Consider the following 23998-nt stretch of genomic DNA (forward strand, 5'->3'; position numbering starts at 1 on the left):
ATCTGCAATGCCACGAGGAATGTCTCGCATCAGCGTTCCAGAAACAAAAAAATATTTCTGACCAAAAATAAAATAGTTATCTTGCGCCCTCAATGACTTGAAGGCATATGCTTCAAGCACGTGCTGTAATGGGACAAGGCACTCTTGATCCCCAACAGTGATGTACTGTTGTCCCTGGCTTGCGTTGTCTGTCTCTCTCTGGTCCGTTTCTATTCTTTCATTTGGCACTTTTTCTCTGATTAAGAAATGATGCAGAAGGATATGCTTCGATTGGAGTTGATGGATCGAGTTGAAAAGATCTTAAAATATTTCAATTAATAATCTAATTAAAGTTGTGAATTATTTGCTCGGCGGAGATTTGATTTGATCGAACTTTTTTTGAAGAAAAGGGTTGAGGACTAATGCATTTTTACGTGCACATATTCTCTCGGGCCGTGGGATGGCAAATGAACAAAAAGCCCATTATTTACATGTTCGAATCTGCTTCCCTAAAGCTTTAAATGAAGGGCCCAGTTCTGCTATTGCTTGTCGACTTTAGGGTCGCAACCTGCTTTGCTTCCATAAGTGCATACAGTCCCATCCCATTTCGTTGTGTAGAATTCAACTCACATGGGCATTTTGTCGAACACCTGGCTAGCATTTGAAAAATATGCTCGGATCTTCCCTCTTCTTTGGTTTAGCATTGACTTTGACGATGACATCTGTAACGCCATGAGGAATGACTCACTTCATCTAGTCTCGCATCAGCGTCTTTCGAGAAGCACTTGATTTGCGCCACCCCCTCTGGCGTGCCCTTCACTACTCCCCTCGCCAAATTGGCAAGAGTTTCGCATCTCCTAAGAGCAAGTTGCGAGATTCCTCCACAGCGAGTGGAATAACAGATTCCGCCATCGAAGCTCACAAGGATGAGAGGGAAAATGAAACAAACAAAATGAGTAAATTGACAGTGTTCTATGATAATGCAACTTTCACAAGACTTTGATGTCTTGTTAGAGTTATTGGCGCAAAAGGAAGGTGGACATGCATTAAAAGTTCACTTGGCCAATGGGCTCCATATTTAAATGGGAAGGTGATATCAAAGTGTTTCACCGGTTTTGATTCCTATGAAAAAAATTTCACCAAACGTTGTGTTTTGATTTTATATAGAAGATTGTGTTGAGCTTGGACAGAGAATGTCAAATGTGAAGGGAATTTATTCTCAACTTGTATGTAGAATCCTTGACAATCAATGCTAACCACTGCTGAGCACAAATTACATCAAGATCCAATTAATGATGTAATCTGAACATTAGTAACTGGATAGTCTAAACTTTGAATTCAAACTATGCCGTAATTCAATTGACGACATAATTTTCTTAGGTGTAAAGTTGGAATCTAATCAACAACAAAACTCCTAGATAGATAACACAATGCCGGAATTTAATCAATGACATTGGGCTTGTGGAACAATACCGAAATTTAATCGAGATACTGGACTGAATAGAAATACACATCGAAATTTAATCAACGGTGGAAATCTTAAAAAGCTATAGCTAAAGTGCAATAAAGTAAAAGTAAAGTAAAGATAATTGTTGTGTTGTTCGGAGAGCCTTTTTCACTAGAAGGGCTGCGGTTTTTTTAAAGTGGATTGATATTCCTCAGTCGGTTGCTCTTCCTTAGGCACTACCTTCGCATTCTCCACATTTTTTATTTCTTTTTGACAGCCTTATCCTTTAATAACTATTTTCAGACCCGTTGATGATGCTCGTGCAGCTTGTTCATCAAGCAAATAACTGCTCCTTATTTCTATGCACATTTCTCGCAGCAATTATTCTTGTTCGAGTTCCATTTGATGTAATGTGTTGAATAGAATCCCTTGAAGTAAAGTATGTGTTTATGAAAATTCCCAATGTCTCTTTAAACACCTTTTCTTCTCCAACCTGGTATGATTCTCTGAAAAATGCACCTCGGCTAGTTAGAAAGGTTACTATTTTGGCACCCTTGAGTGTCTTTATGTTCTGAACTAAATCTTTGCGCAGTTTGCCACTAAAAGGCTGTCCCTAAAAAGCTTAAACAAGGTTCGCCCACTGTGGGAAGACATACCTACGGTAACTAACTCATTTTTTTTCTTGATTTTAAGCATATATCCCCTTAAATGATCTGATGCACTATCCCTATAACTTGACATGTGGCAATCAGTTACCTGGGCATTGACTTTAGGATTGGCTTTCAGAATTCCATCGAGGCTTAGCTTAAATAGCTTCCACAAAAGCTGTTTTCCTTTAATTTCATGAATCAAAACGGGGCATTTCACCTAATATTTCTTTGTAACCAGCATGTGATTCCGGGAGTAAATTTGGGTATCAACACAAAGTTGGTCCCTAAATTCTCAATCAATGTTCAATTTGATCTCTAGAATTTAATTTTGATTGAATTGGTCTTTGTTCTCTTGAATTTAAGGTGCAAGAGCTAGATTAGAGCCAATCTTTTTTTTTTCCCCTCCGGGAAATACTAGTCTAATTTGTTAAAAGTTTGATACTACAAAAAACTCCAAACTAGTATACCTGTGACGGATTTATCCAAAATTATTTTTTGATTACGAAAAACTCTAAACTGGTATACCCATGATAAATTTACTCAAAAATAATTTTTTTATTACTCTAAACTGGTAGAACTGTCCGACCAAACCCAAAAATCTATACTATTTTATTCTTTCAAAGACCATGGGCTTTTATAAAAAAATAATGGCATCATCACTAATACCCCACAAAGTATAGGAATCAAAAATCACAAATTAGTACATTTATGACAAATTTACTATTGATTAGTTTTCGTTATTTTATTTTTAAATTATTAAATTAGATGATACGTGACAGTTAACAAGTGTGCAAATTTAGATTACCCTCAATTTGCCATAGATTTATGAGTTTTGTGATTTTTCGTGGTATTAATTCAATTTAATAGATGGTCTATTTATCATAAGTATATTAGTTTGGCATTTTTTGGTATTTGGATAAATTTGTCACAAATGTACCAGTTTAAAATTTTTTCTAATTAAAAAATTAGTTTATAGTAAATTTGTTACTAGTATATCAATTTGAGAATTTTCATGATCAAACAATTAATTCAGAATATATTTATATCTTATATATATATATATATATATATATATATATATATATATATATATATTATCTAATATTAAGTTAAACCGGACGTACGCGCACTAATCGAATTCGTGTATTTCTTTATTTCACGCTCTAGTCTTCTCTATTGAGTCAACGCGCCCTTGCATTACACGCAAGAACGCTAGGCTACTTCTTTCCAGCCATCTGTGTGCAATTGTTTCGAAGCTGACATGACGTATTCATTATAAAAAATTCCATCCATTCTGCAATTTTGCCCATTCTGTTCGTTTCGTTTTCCCTATCATCCTCTTGGACTTTAATTCGGGAGGAATCCGTCGTTTCGCTCCCTGTGGAGAGGAGAGGAACTCGCGACTTGCTCATGGAAGATTGCGAAGTTCTCCCAAGCGCCGGGAGGGGACAGGCTGAAGGGCGAAGGGCACGCGGGAGGAGGTGGAGCGAATTCCATGCTTCTCCAAAAAGACGCTGGATGGGAGGCATATGAAAAAACGAGTCATCGCTCGTGGTGTTGTAATCGTCGCCACGAAAGCTGCAATGGAAAGGGCAGAAGATCCGAGCGTTTCGCAGCGCTGGTCAGATGTTTGACGAAATGCGCGGGCGAGAGTAGAAACTGGGGCGGCTAAAAGCCGAAATCGGCGTGTTGCTTGCCGAATGAGTGATTCGTTTCTTTGTATATCTAAATATTCTTCTTTGTGTGCCTACCTTATTCTTTCCTATTGGATACACAGAGATGAAGTTGCTGGATGTAGCGAGAAAAGCAAATGATTATTTGTCGATAGGTGACGCATGGCAAATGTTTTTTTTTTTTTTTTTTTTTTGGTAAAGACGCATGGCAAATGTTGCTGTTCTCCTGCGACGAGAAATTTTTTAGCTTTCTCTACCTGGAATCCTGTTGTAAATTAACTAGTTAACTCCAAAGGATAATATATTCTCCAGCACCACTACAGACCTACGGAGAGTCTCATAAAACCTCTTCTAAGGGGTTGCTAATTTATGTCCGTTTCAATGGTTAGGATAGTTTATCCTGTCCTGGTACACCGGACAGACATAAAACTGACACTTACCACATCTACGTGTCGTCTGGCCTGCAAGGTGGGCTCTGTACGGAAACCTCGTGCTTGAAGAAGTGCCGACGTAGATAGCAAACAGTAGATTCATGGTGTGTTGAAGAATTCATCCATGTCAAAAGTTTTGCGGAGCCTGAACATTTCTTTATTTGTTGGAATGCAGGAACATCCCTAGTGGGTTTGTATATTTCCAGAAGGCGAAGGAACATCCTGAGTGGCTCCCGAGTGCCGAGCTTGAACATCTCTATATCTATCAATACTTGTTTCTCACTTTTATTTTGTACACTGATGATAGGAAAAGAAATCATAAACAAGCCCAGTTCTAGTGCTGACATGTATATTGTATTTAATTTTAATAAATGAATGCATTCCATTGAGATTCCCTTTTATCGTCGCTTGTTTGAAAAGTATTTTATACCAGCATGGTACCTTATTTAATCCTTTATTTTCAGCATATTTGAGAAAAGACATTTGGCATGAGTAAGATGTTCAATGAGTTAGGAGAGTTGGATGTGACAGAAGAGAAACTCTTGTGTAAAGAATTGATGATCGAAGTTCAAGAAAAGAATGCTTGAGAAAAGGAAATCACCATCGCATTGAAGAATTTGGCCTGCTATACTCGTTAAAAATTGAATTGTTAACAATGGAATTGAGGATCCACTTAGCTGAAAGTTGCATCTATATTGTCGGTCCCAAACTCGGGCAACAAGTTAGACCGCTAGCTGAAGCTTAGTTTACACATCAATCATCTCTAAAATTGATTGCATCATATTTATAGGAGCCTGTCATTTTTTTTTTCAAGGATGAACTGGAACTTAGATTCTCTCTTTTCGGCAGTGGGTGCAATAATTTCGAAGCTCACGTATACATTATCATAATTTATCCTTTTGCAATTTTTCCATTTTGTTGGTTTCATTTTCCCCTATCATCTGTGTGGATTATTTATGTGTATTTCTGGGGAAAAAATATCTTTGACCCCAATTGAAGTGAGAATTATTTCAACTCTGCACAATTCAAACCTGTAACTGATTGATGAGGTTTAACATGGAGCATATGAAGGAGTGTGCATGATTGATAAAGTGACGAATGGTTCTCTTATATACATATGACAAATTCCCAAGTTGATATACATGTGACATATTTACTTTTAACTAATTATTTGGTCACAAAAAAAAAACCTCAAACTGGTATCAATGACAAATAAAGAATCTAGGAACAACTTTTGACAAATGAATTAAAGAATACAATTGATATTGTCATTAATATTTTATATAATTTAGATATTTAACAAGTAAAACGAAAATATTTTTTCACGTAAATGAGCTACAAAGTGGATGGATTGTTTCATGAACCTGGTCTTGAAAGAAAAATGTCGTTAAACTAAGCTTGGGAGCGGTCGCATTGATGTCGATGCATTGCTGTCCCCCTTTATTTTGCATTTCCTTCAAAGTTAACACCCATGTTTATTGGAGGAACCTATGTTGTATTACTTACTCCAGCTTGCAAATGAGCTCTTGTAATCCAATCGATGCAGCCTATCAAATATTATCTGTCCTACGAAAACCATTAGATCAAGTTGCTGCTGCAGAGAAGTCATACGAGAGGAAGGCAGGTTTTGCTTCACTAATAGAGGAGCTTCAGCATTCGGATAATTCTTATGATGTTGCTGAAAGACACAGCGCCAGCTGCTAAACTAGCTTCAGTGGAGCATGCGACACTGGAAATCTAACTGATAACTTTGGCAATGAAACGTTACCTAGTCCCATGAAGTCTAAAAAGGTTGGCTTAGCCATGATTTCTTTCAATTCAGCATTCTTTTAAATTTTAATGTTAGCTTTCTCATAGTTTATGTTTCCTTAGCTACATTGTAAAATTTCATCAGATTTCACTCTACGGGGGGCTTTGAAATTGGCAACTCCCACCCATTCCACAACTACTGTACTGTTAAATTTACGGTAATCAATTCTTTCAGCTCCTTTTTTTACCATTGGGGGCAACGTTGTGACTATAAGCATCTTGAAACTCCACTAGAACTTCATGAGTCTTGATGTTTGTTGAAATTCTTTGGTGCAGACTACGATACAAGCAGAAACAAATTAGCTGCAGGTAGCAACTGCTGGTAGGAAACCAAAATCTAGTTATGTATTCACCTAGTGGACATTCTCAATTGCACTGAATTCTGTATGACTAGCATATACATCTGGTCCAGTTATCGCTTCCAGCCTTCTCACGAGCAAGCTGACCCCAAATGTTGCGGCAACAAGCCTTGCATCTAAAGCATCTCTTTCACGCATTCTTGGGGTGATGCTGATGATGAATTGAAGACCCCTGAAGGAGATAGGGATCAATTGAAAGTGACAGCCGAGTGTCCCAGTTTTGATCTTGGATTTTGAACAATGGTCATTGCTTAATTGACTATATTGCTACTATCGAGAATCTGAATGGAGTGCTCAAAAATCTCGTGCCTATCGCATTTGAAATTTGTACAATCGAGCTCTTGTTTTTATGGGGACTGTTTTAGTGCCAAGTTCATTTGTAGGTGTCTGGTCTGAAACACTTCATATTTATACAACATAATCAATGTATTTGCAGCGCTATTCAACATATTGAGGTACACTATACTTACATATCGAAATGGAAAGAGGCCACGCACGTTAATCTGAGATATTAGTTAAAATTAAGACAAGTGAACGCATGGTGAAGAAGTTCGGCTGAGGAAGTAGAAATAATACTGTGTATGTTTCATGTCTTCAAATATCTATATGGCAGGTCAAAGTTGCATCTTAGACCGTTCATTTGTAGACAATGCTCATTCAATTCCTATCGAGAAAGATGCTCGGTTTAGATGCTGCATTAGATAACACATACCAGGCCCTTGAAAGTTGCCCAGTTTTACCTGTGTCTTAGCATGCGGATCATGTAGCAGCAGCTTCTTAGTGATCAAACTGAACTGTGATAAATAGTTGCTTAAGCCATTTTATTGGTTCCTTCCAAGGGCTGCCCAGTTTTAGTTGTGTTTTCTGACCTGTGAGCCTATCATTATATAATTACCAAGAGGAAACAGTATCTCAGCTTCCGAAACATTCTTTATTATATACCTTTCCTATCTGTAATAACAGGCAAGAGTGAACAATAAACTATAGAGCGGCAACAATCTTCCAAAGGAATTCCTTGTTGAAACTGTGTGATTTTATCAGGACTTTCTTTTTGTTTGGTTTCTTATTGCATTAAATTATTCTCAAAATCTTAAGCTAGCTTAAGCTACCATAACAAATACAGCATAGGTCATACCTGTGGTGCAAAGAAACTGTGATATGGGTTTCTCCGCTTTCTTTTATCCCCTGTTCTACTTAGTTCTCATCCAAGAACATGTATAGCTTGCTGTCCTTTCTAGCCTTCCGCATGCTAAGCAAGGCCTTGAAGAGACAATTGTTTTTGCATGAATATCGCTCGATATCAGTCCCTATTCCTCTCAACATGAGTATAAATTAAAGTGGATCCTCAGGGTTCCAACGGGTACTGGATGTTCATGTGGGGATATAATGGCAATTCAGAAGAGAATCAGTCATAAAAGATCACGTCCTCAAGATGTCCGAAGAACAAGAAAAGTAGTTCTGTAACTCATGAATTTTCTTCCTCTGATAGACCAATCTTGCTACGTGCAATATCCTATGGTATTTAAACCAGAAAATGGGTCATACAATTTTAGCCTATGGACATTTTGCTAATTGTCATGTAGTATCACAGATTCTTAGCTTCTGAAACTGAGAGAAAGTTACTAAGCATGAGCCAACACCAAATTTTGTGTCCTAATAAACCAACGGATAAATCTTGTGAAGGGAGGTGTGCCTGGTAAGGTATATCGCAGGTGGTGCTTCTGAGTTCTTATCGCTAGTGAGTGCTGAGAAAGGACTCCATCCTCTACGAACATTTCACACATCCGTAGTCTGTAAAACACAAGGACAAGGTTGAAAGTTCTAATCATATGCTTTCTCACTCCATCCAGCAATTTCATCGCTGTTGTTCAAAGGGCAAGAGTAACGTAAGCACACATAAAAGAATCTTTAAGTGTTTCTTGCAGCCTTACATGTAGGAGACTGGGAGTTGCAAAATGCACTGTTGTATTTGCCGTCATTATTTATCTATGTACAAAGAAATAAATTGCACAAACCGAAAGCACCATGCGATTTCAGATTTATGTACCCCAGTTTCTACTCCACGACTGCATTTCGTCAAACATCTGACAAGCACTATGGAAATGATCGAATCTTCTCTCCTCTCCAATGCAGCAGCTTCCACGATGACGTCTTCCAACACCACAAGCGACGGCTCTCATTTCTTCAGATGCCTCTCCCATCAAGCGTCGTTTGGAGAAGCGATGAACGGCGCTCGCAAGAACTTTGCAGTCTTCCATGAGCAAAGTCGGGAGTTATTGCGAGAGCGTGCGAAACAATAGATTCCCCCTAACTGATTGAAGTCTTCAAGGATGTGAGGGAAAACGAAACGAACAATGTTTTTATGATAAAAAGAAGACATGGAAAATCTATCAAGGAATGCCGTACTGGTCTATTTTCACTTATAATATATTAGATTAGATATTTGCTCTCTTCAATTTTATAAAGCATTGCGGTTACTCATCAATTTTCCATTTCCCATATCTGCTATTATTTTGGGGGGCCCACCTCTAGACAACGCACAAGCTCCCGCCCCTCTCTGTCTCCCTTTTTCTCGCCGGACAGCTGAGGCCACCCCTGGCCACCACGTCAATTTCTCTCTCATAAGCAGGCCTAAACTCCTCGTATATTTTGTCCAAACCATCATGTGAAGACATGTGATACTTCTTTAGGTACTGTCTTCAAGTTGGGACATCGCTGATCCCAAATCGAGAAAGAAGAGGCATGGCTTCTTCAACAACTCCCCACTCCTCCAAATGAAGCAGAGCATAAATAATTAAATGCTTGTGTTGAGGAAAGCCTCCTATAGAGCAAACTATTTCCTTTCCTAAGAAAGCAAAAATCCCTAGCATGAGAACAATCAAGGGATCCAATTTCTCCCATATTGGCGTTGGATCTTCTTCGAGTTCAAACCATAGTAAGACTCACTTACTCAATTGTTGGGATAGACTATTATGTTTCGATAACTTCTCTATTTGCCCGCCTGTGGACAGCTTATAGGAATTACAACAGTTTGACATTTTACTCAATTCACCTTTAGTCTATGGTTGATCAAAGATTGTGAAATAAAAAACGAGGATCAAATATGCTTCAAATTGAATTTAGCAAGTCGCACACATATCTCCAACTCGATAGGATCATTCCAATCGGATTTAGTTAGTTTTTGTAGATTGGTCAGATTGCCTAAATCGTTCACATCACATTTCTTCGGACTAAAGTTTCTCAATGTCTGTAAATTCTTTAAAGTGCCTAACCGCAGCTTCTTCCACTGCAGACAGCCATAACGAGAGACTACAGAGAGCATCAACAAAACAAGCAAAAGCAGACGACATTCCACATCACTCTCTCGAGAATCTTTCAAGCACGAAAGGAGGGACAAAATTGAGAGAAATTCACATCCAGATGCTGCAAAAAAATCAAAGCTTTGATAACGCGAGAATCTTTCAAGCACGAAAGGAGGGACAATATTGAGAGAAATTCACATCCAGATGCTGCAAAAAAATCAAAGCTTTGATAACGGGAGACGGATTGAAGGGCTGTAGAACCGTCGTGTGCGAAACAAATAAGAACGGAATCGGGGACGAGAAGAGCGACGGTGCAGTAGCAATGATCTCAATTCGGAGCTCAATTGGATTGATCGGGACGATCTACGATCATCTCAATTCGGAGCAAGAATTTCTCTTACTGGAGAAACCATTTGTTGATCAGATACAAGGAAGGAAATCCCACATTTTTATTTTAAATTTTGATTGAATTTCCTTTCTTGAAGGCCTTATATGTAAATTGCGGGGTCAGTGCTCCGTAATTCGCTTAGTAAGGTGCAGAGCCAGTTCTTTCTTTTTCCCTTAAAAAAGAATTAAATGAATTCTTTAGTTGCATGTACATATTTTTATATCACTGGTTCAGTCAGTCCTTACCAATTCAAAAAATCAATTACAAATTGGGCTAAAATTTTCCTTCAAGAAAAAAAAGAAATTATAGAGTTGACTGCATTAATTATTGGAGTTGTCTAAGCCGAGCACATTGCACATACTTTCAGCTCATGATGCAACTACACACTTTAACTTATTTTCCGAGTTCTTTGAGTTCTCTTCAAACTGACCAAGCTCCTGCAGCTGGACATAATCATCTATTGGTTTTTATTCATTCAAGATCATCTTAACGTGGGCTTTGAGTCGTGCATGCAAACAAAACTGGAAAGTTCCTTATTGAGGGCCAAGTGCTGCAGCTCGTTAAATTAGATCTTTGCTGGGACACTAATCTCGAGTGCTGAACTAATAGTTTGGTGTTTGGTGCTTGAGGTACTGGTTGGAGATAATACAGTTGGCCAGGGCTCCCAAATCCCGCAAACTGATTTTTTCCCTTAAGCCAGCTCTGGCTGACATAGCTTGTCAAAACGCCACTAAATATAATCTACTCTAAGTGTAGTGAAGAAATCTTAGCAAAGACACAAACTTAGTTCAATCTCTTTCAATGCTCATTTAGATATTGTTCTGGGAAAGTGGTGCCTGAAATGCTTGCCGTTAGCATGAGATTGTGGCTCCATCAGCAACCCCACTAGTGGTCCTGAAACCAAACATATCCTATGCACTAACAATCAAGCGTATGCAGAAGCCCGCAGCTTCAACCCACTGAACTCAAAGTTAATTGAGCTGGACACAAGCAACCCTAGTTGGCCTATGCAATTGATATCAGCAACTGTGCATAGATTCAATTCTACTATAACTACGGGTTAAACCTAATTGTATCTTGGTCTACTCATAGGGTTTGATTAAGAGCGACATGTGCGTTCTCCAAGTTGTCCATCTCCATGTGACAACACTGATTTCGATATCTGCTTCTTCCAAGCAGGCAAGACAAGGATAATATCCTATGACCAAATACAAAATGGTGTTCAAAGAAATGACATGGATATGAGTACTAACTTGATCACTGAGATAAATTCCCATCATAATGATCAATTAAAGTTACAGACATTAAAAAGAATATCAAGTCTCTCAAAATGGGCAAAAGGTAAGATGCCATTAGCACAAAATAACCAATCTTTGAAGTGTGCAAATACTAGTGCATACCACCGTGCACGGTAGAAGGTCCCAAACAATTTGCTCTAACTCTCTTGCGTAACTCAAAGTCTGATTGATAAGCTGCAGGGATGGAATTTCCTTCAAAGGTGCAGATTCCTTCGCCTTCTGGAAATATACAAACCCACCCTTAATCTCCCACTTGGGATGTTCCTGCATTCCAATGGAGATAGAAATGTTCAGGCTCCACATTGCCGCTTTTTACATGGATATGAATCTACTGTTTACTACCTACATCAGCACTTTTACAAGCACGAGGTTTTAGTACTGAACCCACCTGCCAAGTTTGACCCCAGCAGAGTGACAACAAGGGCCAAATGACAAGTAGATGTGACAAGTGTAAGTTTTATATCTGTCTTTGATCCCAGAATGGGATAAATTATCATAATCATTGACAAGGATATAAACTAGCAACTCCATAGAAGAGGTTTTATGAGACCCTCCGAAGGTCTGAACTGATGCAGGAGAGTATATTATCCTACTGACTTAATTAGTCAATTAGAATAGAATTCCAGGTAGAGAATTCCAGCTAAAGTCCTCTCATTAATTTTGCCTCGACATATTCCGCAAGTTCTTGGTCAGGAAAGCATAGCAACATTTGCCGTGCATCACTAATTGACAAATAGTCATATGCTTTCTCGCTACATCTAGCAATTTCATCTGTTGTACAAAGGGAAAGAATAGAGTAGGCACACATAAAAGGATATTTAAGTATGACAATCTCACTATTTGACTAAAACCTTGAAATCTGGATGGGTCACACTTCATGCTTCTATTTGTATATTGCGATGGTTGATAGCAATTAGTACAGGCCATGTACTCTTGTATTTTAATATAAAAGCAACAAAAAGCCACACAAGTATATGACTCAATCATCCCATCAAAAATGCTACACATTCCCAAAAATACCATCTGTTGCAAATATAGGAAGAGACGCATATCTAATTCTATTGATTACTGATCCAATAGTATCCAGTTGAAGCTAACTTCAAATCTTTTGACCGATTTAACATCTTAACAACAAAGGCACAGTAATTACCTGACTGTCTCAGCCAGAAGGTCCATAAAATAAACATAAGTCTCATGACGCACCGTCTGCCTAGCACTCAAAACATGATTATAGGCCCCTTCCATGAAAGATTGCTCCAACTCAACAGCATGCTTGGTATAGAACTCAGCTATTCCATTCTGCACAAGGAGTCTCAACAGGTTGAGACCTAAAATTGGGTACTCTTGAGGAGATGGTGGAATACGGCCACTGCTCAACCAGAAGAATTCTCAAGTAAGTTTATATAAAAATAATGAGTGCAAAATGGTCAATAAAGCAATAAGGATGGGAACTCTTTCTGATAATCTAGCAATTCAGGTCTAATGCCTTATAGCATCTGCAATTGCACATGCCCATGTGTATGAACAAACAATTTCAAGCAACGCCAGGACAAAAGTTACCCTGCATTTGTATAATAAGGCTTCAGTTGAAAAAAATCTCACTCAAAGGCATCTTGATCTTCCATCTTCACACTTATAATAACAGCACGCTCATTAAGTACTGAAGAGTTCTTTAGGAAGTCAGGTGATGTGAGGCTTCCACATTCAACTCAGCAACTGAATGACATTTAATCTTTCTCACCATAAACCAACTCTAACTTTTGTCATGCATCTTCCATATAAGTCTCAAGCATTCGCCATGGTCCACCATGCATGCAAATCCAATGAAAGTGCGGTTTTGCAAAAGATCCTGTGAACCCAATGAAAAGTGAGGTGGCAAAGTCTTTGCACTTGTCAGCTTTTATTAGTATCGTCATCTTGAAGATCAAGTAAGACTAACTTATGAAGATGGAAACAAAACTTGCATTGTGGAGCAGAAGGGCCTACTGAGAAGAAACAAGAAAAGCCAACGAAAATTTGAAAAAGAAAAGAAAAGAAAAGAAGGAATAAACAAGACAATAAGTATTAAGAAATTGGAAACATTTGGGTGATTGGGAATTCCTCAAATGTTCAGTATTACATCATCATAAGATATGATGAGATCCATCAATGATGGTCACATCCTAACAGCAAGGGGTTAATTCATCATAATGCCATGATTCAGAAGAGGCGGACCATTGTTGCATACCCACCCAATAAATTCTTCCTCTTGCTCTTTCCCTATCCATCAGAAGTATCAATTAAGCAAACTAATGATGACTTTCATTTTTCTTTCGCAGCAGGAGGAACATCATTTATCAGAGAGAGGCAACAGCATTTAGCAATGATTTTGCCATGCAAAGGCTACATCGTGTATCACTCAAGATTCTATGAAATTGCAAATTACAGATTCATTGACTCTGCTCAGTCTTGAGAGTGTTATGCAGCAAATGTAGAAACGAAAATCATATGTTCACAGAGCTCAATCCGGAGTCTAGGGAAAAAGTAAGAGGAAAAGAAATTTCTTATATGATTGTGCTATGCCATCTCTTCGGAATACCATCAATCAGGAGCAAGCACAAGCCCACAGTGGTGGCTACTTCAACCTACTGAACTAAAAATTGAACTGGACACAAGCAACCCTAGTTGGCCTTCCTATGTCAATGCTTTGCAACTCTTTGACCAACAGAGACAATTGATGTCACCAAGTGTGCATATATTCCATTCTACTATAACAGATTAAACATAATTGTATCTAGGCCTATTCATAGGGTTAGATTGATTAAGAACGACATATACATTCTCCAAGTTGTCCATCTCCGTGTGACTAGACTAATTTTGGTTTCTGGTTCTTCCAAGCAGGTAAGCCAAGGAAAATATACTACTGATCAAATGCAAAATTGTATTCAACAACGAAATGGAAACGATTACTAAGAATAAGTATCAAATTTCTCAAAAAGAGCAAGAGGGATGAGATGCCATCAGCATAAAATAACCAATCTTCAAAGTGTGCAAATACCAGAGCAAACCACCGCGCATTGTCGCAGGTCCTAAACAATCCGCTCCAACTCTCTTGTGTAACCTAATGTCTGATTGATAAGCTGCAGGGAAGGAATTTCCTTCAAAGATGCAGATTCCTTGGCCTTCTGAAAATATATGAACCCACTCTTAATCTGCCACTGGAGATGCTCCTGCATTCCAACAGGTAACGTATGTAATTGTTCAGTCTCCACAATACAGCTTTTATGTGGATAAATTCTTCCACACATACTCCGAAGCACTTTTTCAAGCACAAGGTTTCCATACCAAGCACGCCTTGCCAAGTTTGATTTCAGCAGAGTGATAGCAATGGCCAAATGACACATAGATGTTGTAAGCGTAAGTTTTAACATCAGTCCTTGATTCCAGAAGAAGACAAACAATCATAATAATTGAAGAGGACATAGGACATAGATTCGAAGATCTGAACTAATACGGGAGCAAATATTATCTTTTTGACTAAATTAGTCAATTAAGAACAGAATTCCAGGTAGAGAAAGCCAAAATCGTCTCATAATATTTACCTCCTTATATATGCTGCAAGTTCTTGGTCACAGGAGAAGAACAACATTTGCCGTGCGTCACCAAATTGACAAATAATCATATGCTTTCTCGCTACATCCAACAATTTCATCACCGGCGTTCAAAGGGAAAGACTAATGTGAGCACACATGAAATAATCTTTAAATTATATCTTGCAGCCTTCACATTTAGGAGACAGGGACGCTGATAAAAAAAAAATATAGGAGATTGGGAGATGCAAAATGCACCGTTGTATTTCTCACCATCGTTTATCTATATACAAAGAAATCAATTGCACAAGCCGAAAGCAACACACCGATTTCAGATTAATGTACCCCAGTTCCTACTCCACATACGTATTTCGTCAAACATCTGACCAGCACTATGGAAATGATCGAATCTCCTCTCCTCTCCTCCTCTGCAATGCATCAGCTTCCACGATGACGTCTTCCTATGCCACGACAAGCGACAACTCTTATTTCTTCAGAAGCGACAAATTCGCTCCTCCTCCTCCTCCTCCTCCTCCTCGCGGCGCTCGCGAGAACTTTGCTGTCTTCCATGAGCAAAGTCGCTGGGTTCTCTCGGCAGCCCCCACCCCCACCGATTCGGAAGTCCTCAGGGATGAGAGGGAAAACGAAACGAATGACGATTTATGATTGGAAAGACGACATCTCGATCAAAAAAAAAAAAAAAGACGACATGGACATAAAAACTAAGGCTGCGTTTGGTTGTATTTTCTTTTTTTTGTTTTTAAACACTTTTTTCGTTTTTTTGTTCTTTTGTTAGCGAACAAAAAAGAAACAGAAACAAGAAACACAAAATTTGTGTTTCTTTGTTTCAAACACTTTGTAAACACTTATTTTTTTTTTTTTTTTATTTTCTTTTCTTGTTTTTTTCTTTTGGCGGTCGCGGCCTCGGCCATGGTCGACGAGGGGGCGGCCTCGGCCATGGCCGGCGATCGCCGACGAGGGCGGCGGCCTCGCCCAACCACGGCGAGGCTCGCCAGGCCCCGAGCCGAGCCTCGCCCGGCGGGCGAGCCTCGGCCTCCGAGCCACCGCTAGGTCGGCCAGTGGTGGCTCGGCGAGGCCGAGGCTCGCCGGCCCCGGGCGAGGTCGGCCTCGCCGGATCTGGGCGAGCTCGAGCTCGCCCGGCCATGGCGAGGCCGACCTCGCGCGGCCCTGGCGACCTCGATCTCGCCCAGATCCCGTGGCCGAGGCTCGCCCGGCCGGCGAGCCTCGGCCTCGCCGGCAGTGGTCTTGCGAGGCCGCGCCGCCCGCCGATTCAGGCGAGCTCGGCCTCGCCGTGGCCGGTCGCCAAGGCGAGCGCGGCCGGCCAAAAAAAAAAAAAAAAAATGAAAAAGAAAAAAAGAAAAAAAAAGGAAAAAAAGAAAAATAAAAAAAATAAAAAGAAATAAAAAAATTATCTAAATTTACCAAACATGTTTCGTTTATTTTTTATTCTAGAACAAGTTTACTAAACGCGTTGTTTTGTTCAAAAATTGTTCCTAACGTAAACACTTTTTTCTATTTCTCGTTCCTTGGAACAATTTTTAAAACGAAACGCAAACAAACGCACCTAATTAGTCAAGGAATGCCATAATACAGTAATACTCTCTATTTTCACTCATAATATACGAGATTAGATATTTATTCTGGAGGGCCCACCCCCCTAACAGCCTACAAGCTCACGCGCCCCTCCCTCCCTCCTCTCTCGCCGGACAGCTGGGGCCACCCTTGGCCACCCCACATCATTATTCCTATCTTGCAGCGTTTAACTTATTGAGCTCCTTCCATATATCGTCCGTACCGTCATATGTAAAGACATGTGAAGGTACCACCCTCATTTGGGACAACTGGAGATCCCTAATCGAGAAAGATGAGGCACGGCTCCTTCAGCAGCCCTCCACTCTTCCAAATCATATAATTCACCAAAAAGTAAATGCTTGAGTTGAGGAAAGCCTCCTGCAGAGCAAACCATTGCCTTTCCCGTGAAAGTGCGGTACAACATGAGAAAAACCAAGTGAGGCAATTTCTCCAATATTGGCACCGGATCTTTTTCGAGTAGAGAATATAGTAAGACCAGCTTCCTCAATTGCTGGGGTAAACTCTTATGTTCTGGCAACTTCTCTATTTTTCCAAAAATAAATAGCTTACAAGAATAGGGATAGTTTGACATTTTACTTAATTCACCTTCAGTCCATAAATGATCATACCGTCCAAGATAAAAAGACGAGATTCGAAGGTGTTTCAAATTGAATTCAGCAAGTTGCAGAAATATCTCCAGCTCGATAGGATGATACCTATCAAAGACAGTCAATTTTTGCAGATTGGTAAGCTTGCGTACATCTTGCACCTCACATTTATTTGAACTAAAGTTTCTTATTGTCCGTAGGTTCTTTAAAGTGCTCAACTGCAGCTTCTTCCGGCCCCAATGGAATCTCTCATCGACGTCAAATTGGTAAGGAAGACGGAGATGCCTCAACCTTCTCATCTTCCTCAACACATTTGGCATGGAAACCGTAGTATGTACACCCAAGTCCAAGAATTCCATACATACAAGGTTCCCCATAGATTGCGGCAAGCTGTTAAACCGACCACCTGCTAAACTTAAGAATCTTAAATGAACTAGGTCTCCCACTGGTTTAGGTAAGCTTCTCGTCACATGAAGGTTCTCTAGTTTCAGAACTCTGAGAAACGTACAGTGGTTGAAAATAAGTTGAAATTGCTTCCTCTCCCATATGACACCTGCGAAGGACATGAGAGTTCGAAGGTGGACCAGAGTGCTTCCTGATGCTTCCAAGCTTGAAATCATATTTTTATTAAGAGAAAGCCTTCGTATTTTGCAACTTGACTCGACTTTTATTGCCATTGAAGCAGAACAATTCTCCGTCTCATTGTCCTGTTGAATGTTAAGAATGCTTAGAAAACTCTCTTCTAGAGCCTTGGAGATGCATAAGTCTCGCATCAAGTCGTGGAGGTGGAAGCTTTTGATCTTTCCACTTAAATTGAATCGTACTTGAACCATTCCCCTGTTAACCAACTCTATTAAATATTGCTCTGCTACCTCTTCCACTGATTTTTTTCTCTCTTTGTCATATGCATCCCCCGACACAAAGCCTTCAGCAATCCACATGTAAAGAACTTCCGTCGCAAGGATTTCTGCATTCTTAGGAAAGCTAGCCAAATAGAGGAAGCATGGCTTTAGATGCCATGGTAAGTTGTGATAGCTTAAGGCTAACACTTTTGATACATCAAATTTATCCCTAAAATGCAAATTTATCTTTTCATGAATCGTGTTCCAATTGTTGACAGCGAGCAGTCCACCAAGCACAATGATAGCCAAGGGCAATCCTACACACTTCTTAAGGAGTTCATGTGCTAACTTCTTCATGTCTTCAGTGATTTCTACACAATATCAAGCAACCAATTGCAACTCAACAATCATAGGAAGATGCAATTGTAATAAGAAGATTACTTCAAGGATGAATATGTGCTTTTAGAAGTATAAGTGAGATGCTATAATTCTTTATAATTTGTTATTCATTTATGCTTTTGTAAGGGGAAAATAGGGACCATAACAAAGCTCCTATATATGCCTCCATCTATGCCTGGAAGATCAAGAAGTCTAAATTAACAAAATGGAATGTATCGTCTCTATTATCCGTGGCTTGAATTACTTGACTCATGCAAATATAAAGCAACAATAAACCTACCTGACGAAGAAATATGAAAGCAACACAAGGACAACTCGAGTGTGATCTCCCATCACTCAAATGCACAACTAATCTCTCGCACAAATTCTAATGAAATCTTTGTTTCCTTTTATGGTTAAGCCAACTATTCACAAATGCAAAAATGGTGGACTTGAGATGAAGCCTATGGAAGAAGTAACATAGCCAGGCTTCGCATTATTTCATGAATCCGATCAAAATTGCTTATTATGTTGGCCTTATAAAAGCCTCTTTGATTTTTAACCTCATTAGAGGAAAGAAGGAACACAGTTTTGGATCTTGGTTTAGTGGTATAATTGTTAGCTATTAAGAAACAAAAAGGGCATATGATTCCCCAAATATTGAAATTATGGTGCCTAATAGTCGATATTTCAATCATTTGAATCCATTGTAACTATCTATTCATAAAGGCTTAAGTTTCCGAAAGGACAAATTGAGCAACGAGGTACCTGGTATTTGTCCCTCTATCTCTGATTGTTTTGTGATATCTTCTATAGCTTGGCCTGCAATAGTATCTTGACCAACTCTGGGTCCATGAGAAGAAATTTCAACAACTAATCCTGCAATAATAATCGAAGCACCATAAATCAGAATCAAACAGGCAATATAATATCTAGATGTTGGGATAATAACATTAGAGAATTCCCACCTTTTGTTTCAGGAAACGCCCTCTTCTTTAATAGATCCCAGCTCTCTCGGTCCGATAAGCATTGAAGTTCATGGATCCCTTGAGGATTGATATACTTAGCTACATCTCTATTCCGGGTCGTTATCAATAGCTTGCTTTTTGTGTTCTCAACCCGGAATGCAACCCGAAGACTATCCCATGCCTCTTTGGTCCAAATATCATCAAGAACCACGATACAACTCTTTTCTTTCAGGGTCTCGTGTACTTTTTCAAACAATTCCCGACTTATCATCTTCTTAATATTCTCATTTTGATCAGGGATCAATTTAATGAGAATTCCCACCAAAATATCTTTCACGTCGTATTCTTGAGATACGCAAGCCCAAGCGAAACTAGTGAAATTTTTCTTCACTTCATCCTGAGCAAGGACTTTCCTAGCGAGTGAGGTTTTACCCACACCACCCATTCCCCATATAGAAATAACTCTATACTGTTTTCCATCCTTCAACAGCTTTTCCACCAACTCTTCGATACTATCTTCCCTCCCAACAAAATCCTCCTCGAAATGGGAATAAGTACGTTTCCACGTCAAATATCTCCCCCTTTCGTGGTCGCCCTCATTCGCAGGTTGTGTGCCAAAAGCCAGCATGCTCGTTCTAAGATTGGAGATGCTGGATTTTAAGTCCTCAATCTCTGTCCCCACCACATGAACCTGCCCGCACGTGCACTTCGCCACGAGCCAAGCACACGCTCTGGTGATGTATTGTCCCTCCTTCGGCGTGGCTCTGAGGATGTATCTCTCGATGAGGTCCTCGGCATCATAGGCGAAGTCTCGGAGTTGCGCGACCAATTCGCCAACAGCTTCGCTGTGCTCTCGTCTCGCATCCGCATCCCTCAGCAAGCCCTGGACCAGCTCCTTTTGTAGGTCCTCGACCTTGTCCTCCACGCCCCTCAAGAATTTGGCCTCGTCGACGGGCAGCTTTCCTATTGTCTGCCCCACGGATGAAACAACAGACTCGGCCATTGGTATTGCACTACTTAGACTACGATCGGTGGAGATTATGACAGAGAATGACTTTGAGAATTCGCTTCTGATGCGTTAACGAGCTCTGAACATATAGGCCTGTGAGTTGCGTAGAAGAGAGAAAAGGAATAAGTACTTAGAAAGTTGCTTGCTGCATTGACTATACCCAATCTATATCCGCCGATACAAGTAAATCGCCCGAAGAAGAAAAGAATGAGGTAACGGGGAAGTTTACAGGCATATATTCACGCCGCAGGTATAAGAAATGCTTTGTCCCTATAGTCACAGACGCAAGAGAATCAACCCCAACTGAATGTGATTAAATTTCTCGGAAAGGGTTATGATGATGCTTTCTTGTTTGAAGGACGAATCGTGAATCTGCTTGACCAGCATTCCCGAATACGATGCTTTCTTGTTGAAGCGGTATCTCGCAGCAATTACTTGCAGCTCTCGAAATCCCTAGAAGATCTTCTTCTTCTTCATCCTCCCCAAATGCAGAAACCGCCGCCATGGATGAGGCTCCCACGAAATGGAACAGTTACCTTCACGAAGCACCTCAAGCAGAAAGCGCAAGGTCTACCGCGACGGCTTCCTCTCTCTCCACTCCTCCACGGCCAAGGTGCGTTCCCTCTCACTCTCTCACTACTGATCTCCTCTGCCGTTCATGTCCTGTTCAACTCGATCGGCAAATTTAGTTACCTTCGGTTGATTCGGTTTGATTGACTTGTCTTTGTCAAAACTGCAGTGCCAATCGATCCGTTACCGTTTTTGTCTGTCACTGTGGATTGCTCTGTTCTGCGCTTTTGGTCGTTATGCTCTCCATATTAAGTAGCCAGTTACGTTCTCGATATTGCTGCGTATTCACTGCCTCCTTTTAGCTTGAGGTTACTGAAATAATGAAATCATTGACGGGTCCATTTCTATTCTTCAGCCATATTCGACATGCCTGAGCATGTGATGTTCTTTTGTGGGCCATGTTCTCCCACTGTTCTGCGTTAGTTTAACTGAGCATGTCCTACTTGGAGATTGACATTTTGCTGTCATGTCGAATGGCAGGTTTTGTACACGACACAAGTAACTCAAAAGACCAAGAAATACCATAATGGTCTTTTGCAGCTTGAAGTTCGCAGATTCCTAGGGAGGCAGGTCATTCCGAAGCACTTTCAAGGACATTTTCATCCTTAAGCCGCTGTTTTTCATTGAACTGGGCTGGCTGCTTTTTTTTCTGATCCAACATGAATCACTCCTGTTTTTTGGATAGTGGTTCATTATATGCCCAAGTATCACACTAATTCAAGTGCATTTCACTACCCAAAGAAGTTAAAAAGCCTTTTGCACCCCTTATTTATAGGTCCTGGAATTACTTTTATGCTCATTGTTTTCTTCCCCTTGGATCATTCAGGTCACGCTGTATGATGCTAGTGTCATGGACTGGACCCGCGACCTAGCAGGAAAGTCTTGGTGAATAAATTTCTCAGGAAAGATGAAGTGTTGGGAACTGAAAAATTGCTGGTATTTGATTCTCGCTTGGTTGATATGGGGGAGCATGTAGTAAAAGAAAGGGTGCTGATAGGTTTGAATGATCATGAACCATTTCTCGCTGCTGGAGAAATGAAGACAGGCCATGGGCAGGTGGATGGTGCTAAATTTGATCAATCAACCAATCCAAGGAGGTTTGCAGCGTTATCGATTTATCCAATGCTATTCAGATGTTTCAATAAATTTATTGTATTCACTTGTAGTTTTCCTTGATGCATCCTGTTTGTCTAGCTATGTCCTAGTGAAGGACTGCAGCGGTTATTTAAGTGGCTCTTTGGGTATTAAGATAGACTTGTAAATGAATATGTTGAAAGAACATGTTAAGAGCGAGTTGCTAACTCCCTAACCAAGGAGGGGCACTTATATGAGGGGTGTTATACACCCGATATGGTCACCTCAAGATGATTCAGAATTGGGGCATCTAATTCTTTCTTCCATAAATATTAATTCTATGTGCCTCAGTTATTTGATGCCTAACTCTTTATCTTTGGATATTACAGTACTCTGGCATAAACATGCAGACAAAACTTCAGGGAAGGTTCATCCAGCGAGAGATTCAGTTTCAAACAGTGGAATATCTAGCATGAAAAAGCACAGATCGCATCAGGAGAGTTCCCTAGACCAAGCCTCTATGCGATGGTGATTACTCTATGGAGAAATTTCTCTTTATGAGGATTGTCTTCGGACCTTTTGATGTTACTATCTTTCGCACGTGAAGTTGGATTTAGGCACAATAAAAATAAATTTATCTTATTTAGGTGCATCAAGTAATTTACAGTAAGCTTTGTAAAGACTGCAAAATGGATAGGTTGTTCCATGGACCTGCTCTGGAAAGAGATTGTCATGCAATTAAGCTTGGGATTGGTTTTATTGATTCCGATGCATCACTCACTTTACTTTGCATTTCCTTCAAAGTTAACTCTCATGTTGATTGGAGGAACCTATGTTGTGTTACTTACTCCAGCTTGCAAATGATATCATGTAATCCACTTGATGCAGCCTATCAAATATTATCTGTCCTCTGAAAACCATTAGATCAAGTTACCATTGCCGAAAATTCATATGAAAGGAGGCAACTTTTGCTTCACTATTGAAGGAGCTTCAGCATTCAGAGAAGTTTTATGATGGTACTCAAAGACAGAGCGCCAGCTGCTGAACTAGCTTCAGTGAGGATGTGGACACTGGAAATCTAACCGTTACTACGGACAATGAAAAGTTACCTGATCTCATGAAGTCTAAAGGTTGGTTTTAGTGTGATTTCACTACCTTCAGCATTCTTTGAATGTTAGTGTTAGCTTTCTCACAATATAAGTTTTCTCAGCTGACATTGTGGAAGATCATCAGACTCAGCCTCTCATTTCAATGAGTCTCACAATACGGAGGGCATTGCAATATGCAATTGGCAACTCATGGGTATTTCATAGTTACTTGTCCTCCTCTGTTTACAGTAATCAATTCTTTGAGCTCTATTTTGACCCGTCTATGGCAAGGTTGTGACTCTAAGCATCTTGAAATTCCATTAGAACTTAATGAGTTTTGATGTTTGTCGAAACTTTTTGGTCCGAACTACCAGACAAGCTGAATTAAAATTAGCAGCAGATAGCAACTGCTTGTAGGGAATTATCAGACTAGATGCATGAGGACCTGCTGAATTCTCAATTTCACTGAGCTTTGTATGACTAGCTTGTACATCTGCTGCAATTAACGTTTGCAGCCTTCTTATGAACAAGCTGACCCCAAATGCTGCAGCAGCAATCTTGTTTCTGAAGCATCTCTTTCACGCAGTTTTCACGGCAATGCTAATGATGAAAGTATAACCCTGAAGGAGATAGGGATCCACTGAAAGTGAAGGCTGAGTGTCCTAGTTTTGATCTTGGATTTTGAACCATGTCCATTGCTTAATCAACTATATTGCTACTCTCAAGAGTCTGGATGGAGTGCGCAAGAGTCTCATGCCTATCACACATGAAATCTGTACGGTTGAGCTATTGTTTTTATGTTGAGTGTTCTAGTGCCGAGTTCATTTGCAGCTCTCTGATCTGAAACGTTTTTAGTTAAATAACATAATCAATGTATTTCCAGTGATCTTCTACATATTGAGGTACGCTTATGATGCAAAGAAACTGAGATATGGGTCTATCCAGTTTCCTTTATCCCCTGTT

The 23998-nt window shown here is 39.9% G+C and overlaps 2 protein-coding genes and 1 long non-coding RNA gene across 15 annotated transcripts; 1 reads left to right on the forward strand and 2 right to left on the reverse strand.

Moving 5' to 3' along the window:
* Positions 1–11299: 11299 nt before the first annotated feature.
* LOC104446140 (putative 26S proteasome non-ATPase regulatory subunit 8 homolog B) lies at positions 11300–15580 on the reverse strand. 11 transcript variants are annotated; one of them, XR_005553095.1, is made up of 5 exons: positions 15272–15580; positions 14918–15008; positions 12897–14545; positions 12487–12705; positions 11300–11600 (listed from the first exon to the last, which is right to left on the reverse strand). XR_005553095.1 is itself a non-coding variant. In XM_039317247.1 (4 exons), the coding sequence occupies exons 2-4, from the start codon at positions 12959–12961 to the stop codon at positions 11531–11533; spliced, it is 312 nt and encodes a 103-aa protein (XP_039173181.1). In that variant the 5' UTR covers positions 12962–14545; positions 15272–15580; the 3' UTR covers positions 11300–11530. The 11 variants fall into 11 exon arrangements, 3 of the variants coding, with proteins under 3 accessions (XP_039173181.1, XP_039173182.1, XP_039173180.1); XR_005553094.1 differs by having other exon boundaries at positions 12897–14751; XR_005553093.1 differs by having other exon boundaries at positions 15179–15580.
* Positions 15581–16506: 926 nt separating this feature from the next.
* On the reverse strand, positions 16507–20331 carry LOC108959454 (putative disease resistance protein At1g50180). The gene is made up of 3 exons (XM_018873108.2): positions 19295–20331; positions 19095–19205; positions 16507–18319 (listed from the first exon to the last, which is right to left on the reverse strand). The coding sequence occupies exons 1-3, from the start codon at positions 20295–20297 to the stop codon at positions 16755–16757; spliced, it is 2679 nt and encodes an 892-aa protein (XP_018728653.2). The 5' UTR covers positions 20298–20331; the 3' UTR covers positions 16507–16754.
* LOC104446136 lies at positions 20267–23998 on the forward strand. 3 transcript variants are annotated; one of them, XR_005553097.1, is made up of 5 exons: positions 20267–20916; positions 21354–21443; positions 21700–21970; positions 22337–23077; positions 23158–23998. It is a non-coding gene; the product is annotated as an uncharacterized LOC104446136 (long non-coding RNA). The 3 variants fall into 3 exon arrangements; XR_005553098.1 differs by having other exon boundaries at positions 20272–20916; positions 22337–22475; positions 22836–23998; XR_005553096.1 differs by having other exon boundaries at positions 20272–20916; positions 22337–23973.

Source organism: Eucalyptus grandis, chromosome 7 (assembly GCF_016545825.1).
Source record: "Eucalyptus grandis isolate ANBG69807.140 chromosome 7, ASM1654582v1, whole genome shotgun sequence".
Lineage (NCBI taxonomy): Eukaryota > Viridiplantae > Streptophyta > Magnoliopsida > Myrtales > Myrtaceae > Eucalyptus > Eucalyptus grandis.

Excerpts from the sequence above, each read along its gene's own strand:
- LOC104446140 (XM_039317247.1), bottom strand. The coding sequence starts at position 12,961 with ATGGAAGATCAAGATGCCTTTGA. Across the intron at positions 12,706-12,938 it reads GAAGATCAAGATGCCTTTGA|TGGCCGTATTCCACCATCTC; the intron begins GTGAGATTTTTT and ends CTGGTTGAGCAG. Across the intron at positions 11,601-12,486 it reads CTTCTGGCTGAGACAGTCAG|GAACATCCCAAGTGGGAGAT; the intron begins GTAATTACTGTG and ends ATTGGAATGCAG.
- LOC108959454 (XM_018873108.2), bottom strand. The coding sequence starts at position 20,297 with ATGGCCGAGTCTGTTGTTTCATCCGTGGGGCAGACAATAGGAAAGCTG. Across the intron at positions 19,206-19,294 it reads GGCGTTTCCTGAAACAAAAG|GATTAGTTGTTGAAATTTCT; the intron begins GTGGGAATTCTC and ends TTATTATTGCAG. Across the intron at positions 18,320-19,094 it reads GATAGAGGGACAAATACCAG|AAATCACTGAAGACATGAAG; the intron begins GTACCTCGTTGC and ends GATATTGTGTAG.